The sequence below is a fragment of the Mus pahari genome, chromosome X (assembly GCF_900095145.1).
Source record: "Mus pahari chromosome X, PAHARI_EIJ_v1.1, whole genome shotgun sequence".
Classification (NCBI taxonomy): domain Eukaryota; kingdom Metazoa; phylum Chordata; class Mammalia; order Rodentia; family Muridae; genus Mus; species Mus pahari.
This window is the reverse complement of record NC_034613.1, coordinates 114,629,651-114,644,511: the sequence shown is the minus strand read 5'-3', so window position 1 is coordinate 114,644,511 and position 14,861 is coordinate 114,629,651. Positions and strand designations below refer to the sequence as shown.

At 40.9% G+C, this 14,861-nt stretch overlaps 1 protein-coding gene across 1 annotated transcript in view; it reads left to right on the top strand.

Moving 5' to 3' along the window:
* Positions 1-1,040, top strand: part of LOC110314271 (melanoma antigen preferentially expressed in tumors-like) — a 3,018-nt gene extending 1,978 nt beyond the window's left edge. The window contains exon 3 of the mRNA XM_021188705.1: positions 527-1,040. Coding sequence (XP_021044364.1) covers positions 527-1,040 — 514 coding nt within the window. The remainder of the gene's footprint in view (positions 1-526) is intronic.
* Positions 1,041-14,861: the final 13,821 nt, after the last annotated feature.

Genomic DNA, 14,861 nt, shown 5'->3' with positions numbered 1-14,861 from the left:
TACAGCCATATACCCATAGGCTGATGTCAGATGATTACAGCCATATACCCATAGGCTGATGTCAGATGATTACAGCCATATACCCATAGGCTGATATCAGATGATTTTCCTAATCTGCTATCTCCAAGGTTCAAGCTGTGACTGTGGAGGCTGCCATTTATGGACTGGCCAAAGGAGCTTCCAGTTGGTTGCTCCTTCTGTCCTATCTGTTCCAAGCAGGTGAACTAGTTCCACACTTGATTGTGTTGTAATTACAAAGTAGATTAATTTTCCACTAAACTTCTTTTTCCACTAAAGATTTGCCACTAAATCTTTAGCACAAACCTGTTATCATAACATACTGTGAAAATTCTCCAGGATACAAATTATGAGGATAGAAAAGTCACTTCTCAGGGTCAGGTCACACATCTATGAGGCGAATTAAAGCCTCTATTGCTAGTTGCTGCGATGTATGGGTGCAAAACTGCTTATTCTAGACTGCTCTGCTTCCTCTGACGTTCATCCTATCTTTGTTTTCTCTCCACAGAGCCTTACCACCTAATTTGGATTTCTTGTATCTGCCGTTCTGTGAAATTTCTTACAGAGATCTCAAATTTCTATCCCAGAGTGCCCAGGCCACCCATTTAAAGCTGTTGAATCTTAGTAACAACCCAATGTATTGGGATGATTGTGGGCCTTTTCAGATTCTTTTGCAGAAGCTCTCAGATACCTTGCAGCATTTGGCCATAAACCATTGCCATTTAACAGATGCCGTACTCTCTGCTATTCTGCCAGCACTATCTAAGTGTTCCCATCTCCGTGTGATTAGCTTTGTCTCTAACCCCATTTCAATGCCTATGCTCCTGAGAATTCTTCATTACTTAACACCTTTGATGGAGCTGAAATACGTGATTTACCCTATCCCTATACATTGCTATGAACAATGGCATTTTCATGGCCGCTTAGACCGGCAGAAGCTCACTGATGTCCAAGCACAACTGAAGGCAATGCTACAAGCAGCAAAGAGGAGTGACATGAACTGGATCACTTATTCTCAGTAAACTTCCAAGTTTAACCCCATCTCAGCTCAGCCCCTAAATTTGACCTGTTAACTGTTCAATGTTCTTTTCTCGAGCTTCCAGAATCTGATGTAAGATTCTTACGTTATAGAAGATTAAAGTTAGGAACTGATTAAAAACATTAAGAAAATGGAGAACTTTGAGAGACCGTTTATTGTTCTTGATCTTCATCTTACTGGCTAAAGTGCTGAGTATATTATATGCAATGACTACATCATGGTATGCTGTATGTTTCATCCACTCAAAAATAGTTAACATAATGTAATGCTGTTGCAACTTTTCCTGGGTTTGGTTGTAGAGTGGGAAATGTCTTTGAAGAAAAAGCTTTTGCCTTTCCACTTCAAGTTACTTTAAATTACTTATATTTTAGGCTTCTTTGAGCTATTTATGAGAAGCTATCTGGAATTATCAGTGAGGAAAATAACCTATTCCCATAACACACTGGTTTCCTCCTTTCCCAGATTTCAGATTATTTCTTACATCACATAGCTATTGAGGGTATTATTCTAAGTACTAAGAATTAAAATGCAGATAAAACTAATCTCCTTTATGAAGTTACTTAGAGTTCATTTGCTTATATATTTGATTTGTCCTCTACTGTTTGTTTCTTTCTTTTTTCTTTTTTTTTTTTTTTTTTGGTTTATCGAGGCAGGGTTTCTCTGTGTAGCCCTGGCTGTCCTGGAACTCACTCTGTAGACCAGGCTGGCCTCGAACTCAGAAATCCGCCTGCCTCTGCCTCTGCCTCCCGAGTGCTGGGATTAAAGGCATGCGCCACCACGCCCGGCTCCTCTACTGTTTCTTAAGCTACCACTTAGTAATGTTATTTTATCTATTTGGACCACCAAATTTTCTCTTTCTTTTTCTTGTTATACTCTGTTCAATAGAAAGTAAACTCCACATTGTTGGAAATCTACTCAAAAGTTCATGGCTTAACTATCACCTCTTCAAAAAGCTTATTCTCTGTCTGTTTTATGACATGGAATATGCCAGGGATAATTGACTTTTAGGGAGGAAAAGATTTTTTTCTTACTTGCAGAGGTTTCATTGTATGGTTACTTAATCCCATCACTTTGGGACATTGGCAAGGCATATGTAGAGTCTGTGGAGCAGAGATACAGTCTCACTTCATGAAGGCCAAGAAGCAGAGAGAAAAATGTGAGGTTCTAGGGTTCCAGCATATCAGTCAAGAGCACAGTGCAATGAATTATTTCCTTGACTGGGCCCACTATAAAGCTTCTACTACATTGTGGGCCTGTGTACCAGAGGCTTTTCACGGAGATCTCTGGCCTGGCTGTGTCTGAGAGTTCATACAAAGGGGAGTGAGTGGGAGCAGGGAGGGGAAGTTGTTACCACTTCTTCCACTGCTGCAGTTGGCTCCACCTCTGTCTCTGCCATGCAGTCTCCACACTGCCTTGTGTCATGTCGGGCTGGGCAGACAAGAAGCTGACTATCTAGTGAGGAACGCAGTGGAGTTACAAGTGGTGTTTTGGGAGAGCAGACCTCTTCCCAAGTGTGACAGCTCTAAGGACAGAAGTCTTGGATAATGGAGTAGTTCTCACACATCTTTAATCCTTCTGGATAGGATTCTTTTATACATTTTTGGGGTGGGTCACGGTCTGACAAGAGGTACTTCTCATTAGCTTGGTCTGAGAGCTTGGGGAAACCTTATTTGCATGTGGGAGGGCTTGATGCTGCTCCTATGTGACTGATGTGACCGATGGCCACACTCCTCTCTGTGTGGCATCTGTGGGAAGTTGTAGCTGTGACAGGAGCCAGGGGACCAAGGGGCATGACCAAACACTTGCCATCCCTGACAGGCGATAAGTCACCTGTCCGGTCTCCGGGGTTCAAAGCCTGAGCTCAACTGGGGACCAGGCTGCCTGCACAAAGCTCCCTGCCTCACACTACATCCCAGAAAGCCATTAGAAGGGATCAAGGTTTATCACCTAAAACTTTAGGAGCCAACCCAGAATACTTTCTATGCTTCCTCTGATTGATTTCTTTTCTAGCTGTCACCATCACTTAACACAACAAGTATGTTTTCTAACATTATGGACCATGCCCCGAGTATTCACTACTGCTGCTTTTCCATGAAAACAGCTTGATTGGATATGCTACATTCTCACCACATGTGTGTTAGAATCCTAGATATCCAAGACTTACGATGAAACATAATATAAAGTCAGCAATTAGTAATTTACTGATGATGCTGTCATTATGGTGAAATCATAACATAATGCATTTCAAAGAGACAGTAAAAAGTCCTTAAGTTTAATGTTAGTTCCTATCACATGTTCAAGTTCCAACACAACTGCATTTCAATGACATAGTAAGAAAAATAGTCAAAAATTAGTAATAGTTATTACACAGTGCTTTCTTGTTGAAATACTTTAGACTGTATCTTTTTTAAATTAAATTTTATTTTTAAAATTGTTCACTTTACATTCCACTCACTAACCCTGTTCCAGTCACCCTCTACCACTACCACGGTCTTTTGCCCATCCCCACTATCCTTTTCCTCTGAGCAGATGGGGCACCCCTAGGTATTCCCCAACTTTGACACTTCAAGTCTCTACAAGGCTATGTGCTTCCTCTCCCACTAGAAGAACATATCCTTTTGACAGGTAACAGCTTTTGGGATAGCCCACACTCCAGGTTACAGTTGTTCAGGACCCACATGAAGGCCAAGCTGCACATCTGCTACATATGTGCAGAAGGCCTAGGTCCAGCCTGTGTATGTTCTTTGGTTGGTGGTTCAGACTCTGAGAGCCACACCATCCAGGTTAGCTAACTCTGTTGGTTTTCCTGTGGAGTTCCTATCTCCTTCAGAGCCCACAATCCTTTCTCATACTCTTCCATTAAGAGTCCCTAAGCTCTATCCATGGTTTGAGTGTGGGTGTCTGTATCTGAGTCAGCTGCTGGGTGGAGCCTCTCAGAAGACAACATGCTCCTTTCTGTAAGCATAACAGGGTATCATGAATAGTGTTAGGAATTGGAGCTTGCCCATGGGATGAGTTTCAAGTTGGGCCAGTTATTGGTTGGCCATTTCCTGAGTCTCTGCTTCCTTCCCTATGCCTTCATTACTTGCAGTCAGGATAAATTTTGGGTTGAAAGTTTTGTGGGTGGTTTGGTGTCCCTATTACTCCATTGGGGTTCATTCTTGGCTACAGGAGGTGGCCTCTTCATATTCTATATCCTCACTGTTGTGAGTCACAGCTAAGGTCACCCCCATTGATTCTTGGACATTTCCCTTCACCCAGGTCTCTGTCTCTTCCTAGAGATGCCTCCCCATCTTCTTACCCCCAACAGATGCAGATTTCCATTCATTTTCATGGCCATCTTGTCATCTCTCTGGTCCTTCTCCATACCTGATCTTATCCCCCTGTTCCCCTCCATATCCCCCTCCCTCTCAGTTCCCTCCCTCCATCTGCCCCTTATGATTATTTTATTCCCCTTCTAAGTGAGATGCAAGTTTCCTCACTTGGGCCTTCCTTCTTGTCTAGCTTCGTTGTGTCTGTGGAGTGTAGCATAGTTATGCTGTATTTTATGGCTAATATCCACTTATAAGTAAGTACATACCATGCGTGTCCTTTGGGGACTGGGTTACCTCACTCAGGATGATACTCTCAAGTTCCATCCATTTGCCTTCAAAATTCATGGTATCTTTGTTTTTAATAGCTGAATAGTATTCCATTGTGTAGATGTACCACATTTTCTTTGTCCATTCTTAAGTTGAGGGACATCTAGGTTGTTTCCAGAATCTGGCTATTACAAATAAAGCTGCTATAAACATAGTTGAGCAAGTGTCCTTGTGGGATGGTGGAGCACCTTCTGGGTATATGCCTAGGAGTGGGTATAGCTGGGTCTTGAGGTACAACTATTCCCAGTTTTCTGAGAAACTGCCAAAGTGATTTCCAAAGTGGTTGTACAAGTTTACACTCCCACCAGCAATGAATAAGTGTTCCCCTTGTTCTATATCCTTGCCAGCATGTACTATCTCTTGAGTTGCTTAGCCATTCTGCAGAGTGTAAGATAGAACCACAGAGATGTTTTGATTTGACTAAGTGTTTTGAAAATTTATTCTAAGTGCTTCTAGGCTATTTAAGAGTTCTGTCGAGAATTCTCTGTTTAGCTCCGTTTTGGGTTGGGTTCTATAAACTTCTTGTACGTTTATAGACACTTCATTCTTTAGGTTAGGAAATTTCTTTTATATGATTTTTGTTGAGAATATTTTCTGGGTCCTGAAGCTAGGACTATTCATCTTCTTCTATTCCTATTATTCTTAAATTAGGTCTTTTCATTGTATCTCATATTTCCTGGATGTTTTGTGTCAAGAATTTTGTTAGATTTAACATATATTTGACTGATGTATTAGTTTCTTCTATTGTATTGTCTATGCCTGAGATTCTGTCTTCCACCTCCTGTACTCTGTTGGTGATGCTTACATGTGCTGTTCCTGTTCTCTTCCCTAGGTTTTCCATCTCCACGATTCCCTCAGGTTGTGGTTTCTTTTTTGCTTCTATTTCCACTTACAGGTCTTGCACAGTTTTATTTCCTTCACCTGTTTGATTGTATTTTCCTTTATGCCTTTATAGGATTTATGTGTTTCCTCTTTAAAGGCTTCTGTTTGATTGTATTTTCCAATATTTTTTAAGGGATTTATTGATTTCCTCTTTGAAGACCTCTATCATCTTTATAAGATTGCATTTAAGGTAATTTTCTTGTGCTTTGGTTGTGCTAGGATATCCAGGGCTTACTGTAGTACGGTAGCGGTTCTTCGGAAGTGTCATATTGCCCTGGCTTATGTTCATTGTGCTCTTTCCAGGGCCTTTAGCCATCTGAATGGGTTTGGTCCCTGGATGTTCCTGTTGTAGTAGGTATTGGGAGTGAGTGAGCCTCAATGGTCCTGGTGTGGCAGGTCTCTGGTGGATATCCTTCTGAAGTATGGTTCTGGACCTGCAAGTCTGTATATTTCAGGAGCCTCTCTCTAGTCCAGTGAATGTGGGCAGAGAGGTAGCAGGAGAATGTAGGTCTCCCTGGGATATCTGGCTGCTCAGGGCAGCTTGGCTGGACCAAGAAGGCTCAGAGAGCAGGGAAGATGGGTGGAGGAAGGGAAGCTTACGTGTATGCTCAGGAGTATCAGGTCTGATGAAGGTGGTGGAGAGGTGGCAGGAGAATGGAGGTTCTTTTGGGATAGCAGGGTGCTCAGGGAAGCTTAGCTTGGCCCAGAGGGCTCAGAGAGCAGGACTTTATACTTCATCTCATAGAAAGAGAAAAATGTTAAAATAACAAATGCCATATTTATATTATCTTTGTATTAAAGGTTAGCATTGTATTTTTATACTGCCTTTGTAAAATAGTAAAAAATAGTAAAATTTTGTTCTTAGTACTCTCACATTATCCTCTTAAAATGTAGATGAATATAAGGCATCTAGTAGGTCAGTCAAATTTGTTTTACTGATTCTAGTTTTGTCAATCACAGATTACACTTCCAAGTTAGCAAGTATGACATTTTCAAATGACATATAACTCACATATAGTATTTCCTTTGCGATATAATATTTCAAGTACTTAAAAGCAAACGAAAAGTTAGTGATTTATTTATATTTTTCATATTTCTTGTATTGATATAAATATGCATGAAATTTCAAAGATCTACAAAAATTTCCATATAATGAACAATTGCTTTATATTGCTTCTCTGTTAATATTTTCTCCCTTTTTTTGTGTTTCACATTTAACAAAATGTTACTGAAATTATGTCCTCCTGTTTCTTAATACTTTTTCTGGTTTATACTTTTTCCATATTGCTCTTACTAAATGCTGTTTACATACCCTGTGCTCCCATTCTGATCAATTTACCAGTAGGGGATGCTTGAGAGTAAGCAATCGGAGCGAGGTATGAAGAGTTCCTTTTATGTTACACTTTGGCTCTATCACTGCATCTGGAGATGAAAACAAAAACACACAATGAACAGATAATTAGGAATACCATTTTTGCCCTAATAATGTGAATTACCAGTTCCTTTCGTAATAAAGTGGATTTCACAGCCACCAAAAGCAGACATTATTGCATTTGCCAGCAAGATTTTGCTGAAGGGACCCTGATATAGCTGTCTCTTGTGAGGCTATGCCAGTGCCTGGCAAACACCGAAGTGGATGCTCACAGTCAGCTATTGGATGGAACACAGGGCCCCCAATGGAGGAACTAGAGAAAGTACCCAAGGAGCTGAAGGGGTCTGTAACCCTATAGGTGGAAAAACAATATGAACTAACCAGGACCTCCAGAGCTTGTGTCTCTAGTTGCATATGTAGTAGAGGATGGCCTAGTCGGCCATCACTGGGAAGAGAGGCCCCTTGGTCTTGCAAACTTCCCCAGTACAGGGGAAGGCCAGGGCCAAGAAGTGGGAGTGGGTGGGTAGGGGAGCAGGGCAGGGAGGGGGAAGGATATAGGGAACTTTTGGGATAGCATTTGAAATGTAAATGAAGAAAATATCTAATAAACAATTGGAAAAAAGAAAGTGGATTTCAATTATTTGTTTCTAGCAAATTTGAAATATTACCTAAGTGACTTCTGAGATAAGGAATGATTAAGAGCAATTATTAAACATGCCATATTCCAGAGAGTCAGCAGCCCAGGGAGCTGGGAGTTTTGTGGTCCCCATCTTCTCCCACCCTGCCACCATATGGGTGTCTGTGCAGCTTGGCCCACAGCTCCCGGAGGAACTGTGGAGCGCGGGTCCAGGCATTGGATAAGGCCATGACAGGTGGTGTGAGAGCAAGAGCCGTGGGCCATGTCTTGGCCCCGTCAGTCCTGCTTAGCTGCCTCCGAAGAGACCTGCAGCTCATTGTTCTCAGAGTGCAGCAAGCAGCTCAAAAGCCATGGTTTGTTCGACAGCTTCCTCCGGGACTGCCTGGCCGCCATGGACACTAAGCCAGCTTACCAGAATCCTGAGGTAGAAGGTGGATAATTTTGTGTCAACACACCTGGACAAACAGGAATGGAATCCTGCAATGAACAAGAACCAGTTGCGAAATGGGCTGACACAGAGCGTGGTTCAGTCAGGTATGTTGGAAGCAGGAGTGGACAGGATCATTATTCAAGTGGTAGACCCCTAACTAAACCACACCTTCAGGCCACAGATAAAGTGAGCAATCCATGAGTTCCCTGGCCGCCCAGAATAAAGAAGCTGTGCCAGCTCCGCCTCCAGAACCTGAAAGCCAGGATCCTCCAGCACCATCCCAATATGCTTCCTAAGAATATGCCCTGTACCTTTGGGAAGCTCTATTTAACGGAGGAATGGATTCCTGTTTCATATGAATATAACTTTAGTCGACCATGTCATTACTGATGTCAAGATTTTGGCCTTGATTTTGGTGATGTTCACATTGGATGGAGAGCAAGTTTGGTGGTGGGACAGTTACCCACCCGTACTTGCTCATGGATTGTATCATCTTTGATCAGCCTACTGTGTGTGATCCCAGTAGACACTACAGAGGTTTAAGCACTATAGTGATGTGGGCTGCCCTGAACGAACCTTTAGACTTGAACACAGACAATGCACGTGGATGTTAGCTCTTGTGCTCTGTGGTATGCAGAAGCCAGGCTGGAAGCTATCTGGTCAGCAGAGCAAGGGTCAGTGGGAGCAGCTGTTTGACGATGGGTTTTGATATTGTTGCTAGAGTTACAGATTGGAACGTGTGGCAGTTAGCATCAGTAGCCTTAAGGCTGTTGTGACTTCCATGTGCTTGGAGATCTTAGTGGTTTCCTTTCCTTATCAGAGTAGTGTTGGAGCCCTGGAATGAATGAGGAGCCTGAGATTTGGGATGCATGGAAAGCCCCACAGCTTCTGTCCTGGTGTCTCACCATCCCCAGGGGCAACTCACTCTGGGTGCGATGCTCAGTTCTCATGTTTGTGTCTTTAGAAAACAAAACCTGCTAATAGTGTATGTTTTACAATAAAGTCATTTGATGATCTTAAGAAAAATACCATATCCCAGGAATTGACAGCTAATGTATAACCAAGCCCCTCTATTACTATTTGTTGGTACAACAAATGCAAGTCAGCAGAGTATTTTCCCCATACTAGAGGACTTATTTTTTTAAATGCATGATTAACCTGAAACAGAAGTAATTCCTCCAATAGAGTAATAGTGTCTGAAGGATAAGGGAGCTTCAGAATGAAGATGTTGACTGTCTCCTACATAAGCTATGCTTATTTGGAAAGAATTGTATTTCCCATCATGTTAAGGATGAGAGAGAGAGAGAGAGAGAGAGAGAGAGAGAGAGATCACTTGAATATGTCAAACAGCTGAGGTACACTCAATTCCATAGAGGATTCAGCCTCTCCAGGGAAAAGCTGGATGTATAAATCCACGTGTAACTTAAGAAGAGGGAACACTATGAAAATGTGTTAGAATAAACAAGCTGATTATTGTAATGAATTGCTAATGATCAGTTATGGCAGTATAGAACCCTGGAAGCTTCAGACAAAGGGGAGTTCACATTTGTTCTCAGTTTTTTCTCCATGGTGTACCTCTACTACACATATGAAAACCAGGATGGAAGATCAGCGTGAACTGGCTTAGTACAAGCCTATGAGAAGTAATGAATCACTGCTACAGAAAACAAACAAACAAAACCCCAGCAAGTTCTGATCCCCTGTTTGTTCAGTTTCCTGAAAGGGGTCAAAATATTAATTGGACTTTACTACCCAAAGTCAAGGGTAAAAATACAAAGGATGAAAAAGTAAAAGAAAAAAAAGACCTTGCAATAAGGAGAGGAATAAGACAGAGCCATAGGTATACAACCTTTAGCAGTAACATTACAGAGTTACACTACTGAAAACATTGAGATGTGAAATTCACAAAAAATTACCAAAAAGCTGAGTTTCGATGCCTCATGTTAGTGAGGGAAGTGAGCTTAGATCATTCATTCCCTAGAAACACACACACACACACACACACACACACACACACACACACACGGCTTGTTTAAGATGGAAACAGAATGGGGGAATGTTCTGCTCATTAATAACAGGCCAATAACAAATGCTATACATTTAGAAGATTACTAATGAGAGAGGTGTAGATGTACTTTAACAGTCTGTTGCAAAGACATAGCTCAAATGGGAGGATATAGTAAGACCAATTTATAGAGAAAGCTTTTAGGCTGGGCTTGATGCCACACACCTGTAATCCTGGCTCTCGGTAGGTCAGTACAACAGGATATGGAGTTCAAAGTCATTTCACCATGGCTCTAATAGTGAAAATGTTTGCTACATGAAACTTCACAGGGAGGATAAGAACTCAAATCTATTCTGCCACGAAAACAACGCTGTATAATGAAACATTTTTAATCTAATGAAATTTTATTATATTTTGCCTTTTGATTGTATATTATGGTTTTTTGTCACTTTAAAATATTTTATTTCCTATTTTTAAAAATTCTTATATATTCTTTCAAAATTTCACACATGTGTATAATATGTCTTGAACATACCCCATGCTTCACTTCATCATTGAACTCCCTCACCCAGGACCCCAACAAATCTCCCTCCCAACTTCTGGTCCTCCTATAATTATTTATGTGTTTATTTTGACCCACTAAATTCAATTAGTACTGCATATACACACACGGTTGTGGGGTCATCCACTAGGGCATGAAGAACCTGCTAGTTCTGAACAAAACTGACTTTGCCTTCTTCAACAGCCATCAACTGTAAATAGCTCAGAAACCCCTCCCCCCATCTACGATGGACTTTTTAACTGAATTGATCTTTGGGAGGCCTTGCAGTGGTAGGCTGCTGTGGTTTCATGTGTGCAACAACCATGACACGACCTAGAGGAGACTTCACTCTTCTCGTTCTTTAGCTCTTATGTTTTGCATTGTTTTGTTTTGTTTTGTTTTCTAGTTCTAGTCCATAATGTTCCCTGAACATTTAGGGTGTAGATTGACATTAGATGTCCCATTTATAGTTGAACATTCACAGTTGATTGTTTGCATTACTGAGATTTTTATTCCATAGCCCATGTCTTTTGGGAACAGGACTATTCACAAATGCAGGGAACTTCTATTCAAATGGCTTAAAAAACTATACTGTTAAATTAGCTTACAAATTAGTTAGGTTTTATAAGGCTTCTTCATATATCCTTAGTTTTGGTTATCTGATCCTCATTATTCCCTCTCCCTGCCTCCATCCCTCTTAAACTTATTGCTTTTTGCATTTTCCTCCTGTTCTATCATATATTATTTACTATTTTTGCTTACTGTATTTGTTTTACCTGATGTCCCAGTTTGCTTTCTATTGCTGTGATATAAAACCATGACCAATAACAACAGGACAAAGAAAGGGTTATTTGGCTTATAACTTCTAATCACAGTCCATTACATGAGGAAGTCAGGGCAGGAACTCAAGGCAGAAAACTGGAGACAGGAATTAAGTAGAGGCCATGGAGAAATGATACCTACTAGCTTGTCTTTATGATTCACACTGCTTTCTTTCATATACAACCCAGAACCATGCACCAAGGGGTGGACTGGGTCTTTCCACATCATTAATCAAGAACGTGTCCTACAGGCTTGCCTACTAGCCTATCTGATGGAGACATTTTCTCAGTTGAGTCTCCCTCTTCCCAGATGACACCAACTTGTGTGAAGTTGAGAAAAATCTAACAAGAATAATTGATCTTTTGTTAACACACAAATGCATCATTATTAAACCATAACTTTCAATTTCTTTTTTGTACTCAAGATATTATGTTAATATTACAATTTAAAATAGTGTAATTTTGAAAGTTCCAAAGTCTTTTTAAAAATTCAAACATATTAAAAGTTCATTCTCTTTCAAATAGTCAACATGTTTTCACAATTCTGAAGTCTCTCAACTATAAAATAATATTAAAAATAAGTTACATACTTTTTATTGCAAAAGAGAATGGTAATGGCAGTGTTACAATCAAGTTAATGCAAATCCAAACTTCAACACTGTAAATAATTCAGTATCCTGTATCTGGACTTTATTAATATTCCTGTGGGATCCAAAAGTCTTGGGTAGTTCCATTTTTGTCTTTGTCATCTACAGCACATGTGGCATGTCTCATGGGCTCAGACTGGCTCTACTGGACCTCTGCTGCTGTCCTTAGTGGACAGCGTATAGTCCTAGCATCTCCAATATCCCAAGTTCTCCATTTCAACTCAGGCTATACTTTCACCAACAGCCTCTCCTGGCCTCTCTTCAGGGACCATAATTCTGCCACATAATGCCAAGCTTAAACATGACCCTTTCAATACTGGGGCATCCATTGGAACTGAAGCTGCACCTTCACCAATGGCCTCTATTGACTTCTCAAAATGTGAAGCTGCAGGTGCTCTTCATGAGCCATTTCTATTTTATAACTTTAATGTCACCAAAAGCTAGTACTATATGGGGGATTCTTACATTGCTACATTTGACTTCCAGCTTAACATGCAGTCACGAACCCCCACTGGGTCATAGCTTCTGTGGGCTGAAACTGAAAAAAGTACTCTTGAAATATTTCTCTCCAATGATGCTGATTTCTTCTTATTCACAACTGATTTATTTCATCTCCAGATAACCACTATCTATCATCCCAGTAAATATCATCATTCATTCATTTCAGTGGTGCTGGTCTCTTGTTAATAACAGCCAATTCTTCATCTTAAACTTTCCAGAAACTATAGTATATTAATACAAAGAATCACTTGATTCAAACCTTTGAGAGACTCCCAAGATTACTTCTGAAACTTCACAAGTCAGGACCCCACTGTCTCTATTGCTCTCAACATTTTTTTTCTTCCAATTTTCCAAACAAGCAACTAATCTCTGAGCACTAATGGATCTTCCAACCCAGGTTCTAAAATCTTCCAAAATCCAGTCAAAAACAATATGGGCAGGATTATCACAGCAATAGCTGTTTGTTTTTTTTTTTCTATTTTTGTGTTTGTTTTCTATTTCTATGATTACAGCAGCATTGAGGAGGAAAGGGTTATTTGACTTGCAAATGCCAACCACAGTTCATCAAGAAGGAAAGACAGGACAGGGACTCAAATCAGGAAATTAAAGATAGAAGACTGAATACAGGAAATGAGGCAGGGGCCACAGAGCATCACTGTTTAGTCCTTTGCTCTCCATGGATTATTCAGTCTGCTTTCTTAGACAATTCAAGGCTGCTTATTGAGGGGTGACACTGCTCACAGTAGGGTTGTCCCTCTTATTTCAATCTTTAATCAAGAAAATCTTTCACAGGCTTACCTGCAAGCCAATCAGATGGAGATTCCTCTTCCTATTTGACTTCAGCTGTGGCAACTCTAATTAACAAAAACCTAATCAGCATATTTGGACTGCATCTTTCCTTGGTCCCATATTTACCATTACCATAATTCCACTATCTATATGAACCCTTCTGCTTCCAGTATTCCCCTCTTTTTTAAACTTCACCTACATCCTATTGTCTGTATCATTAAATGCGCCACCCTTGCCAACGAACCATTTCTATTTTCTTAGTTTCCATAAGTAGTCCTTGTATATATAAACAAATTGAAGATAGGTCTTTCAGATGAGGAAGAATATGAGTTCTTTGTTATTTGGGGGTTAAGAAACTGCACTTAGTGTAGTTTTCCATTTATATCCATCTAACTGAAAATTTCATTTCACTTGCATTTACAGCTTAGAAATTTTCATTATACAATTATCAGTTTATAAAAATTTAGGATGATTCCATACCCTTTATAATGTGAATAGAGCAGCAATGCATATGGATGAACAAGTGCCTTTATAGTAAGACATAAAGGTCCTCGAGTATATGCCTAAGAGTGGTACACCTAGTTAATATGGTAACCTATACCTGGTGTTGTGCCAGAGAAATGTTAGTGATCCCCCACCCCACAAAACACAGAGGAGTTGATCTGATACAACACACAGAAGGGTCTTTATTCTATTTGAGCTAGCTCAACCTTCCCCTCCCCCCCAATGCACCACTGTCAAGCAAGATGGTTTTGATTGGCATGGGGGTGAGCCCCAAATGTCTACGGGGGCAAGGCTTTATAGTAAGCAGCAAGCAGGAAGTATATGTGCAAGCATCTAATAGGAAAGATGTTGTGGCCTTTAACACAATTGGCTGGTGCCAATCATAAACTTAAGTCATATCATAAACTTAATTTCTGCTCCCCTCTGCATTAGTGGTCATTAGGCAGGGGGTAGGTTTGTAACCTGGAGGTAAAGGTTTGTTGGGGGAATAACCTGGAGACACTGGTCTTATTGAGGCTGTAACCTGGAAACTCTGGTCTTGTTGGGGATTGGCCTAGAGACTGGAGCTAGGCTCGGGTTTTGTTGGGGGACAACTCAGAAACTAATGCTAGGTACCAGCCTGTTAGTTTACCTGAGTTCAAACTTAGATCAGGTTCTCTAAAATGGAGTCTGAACTTAAAAGCATTGGCATCTCACTCCCCCACCCCTTTCTCTGTGACTAGAAGTCCCAATCATGGGACTTCCTGAAGCTCCATGAAAACAGTCACAGGGCTATGTCTTTGTGATGTCCCTGATGCATGGGTAGGAGCCCATCAGTGGGAGATAGGAGGGAGTCTTAAGGCTGAATTCTCCTCCTGCTGGCCAGGGTCTTCAACTGCAAATGGGTGTGTGATGGATCCACACTGTAATTCTGTAGCACAGGGACCCTTTCAGTGAGGCTCTACTGACCCCTGGCAGTGTCTCTTGACTAGGACCCAATCTTAGGGCTAAAGTGGGTGGAGCTCCAGAGGTGGACCTGTTTTATAGAAAGCAGA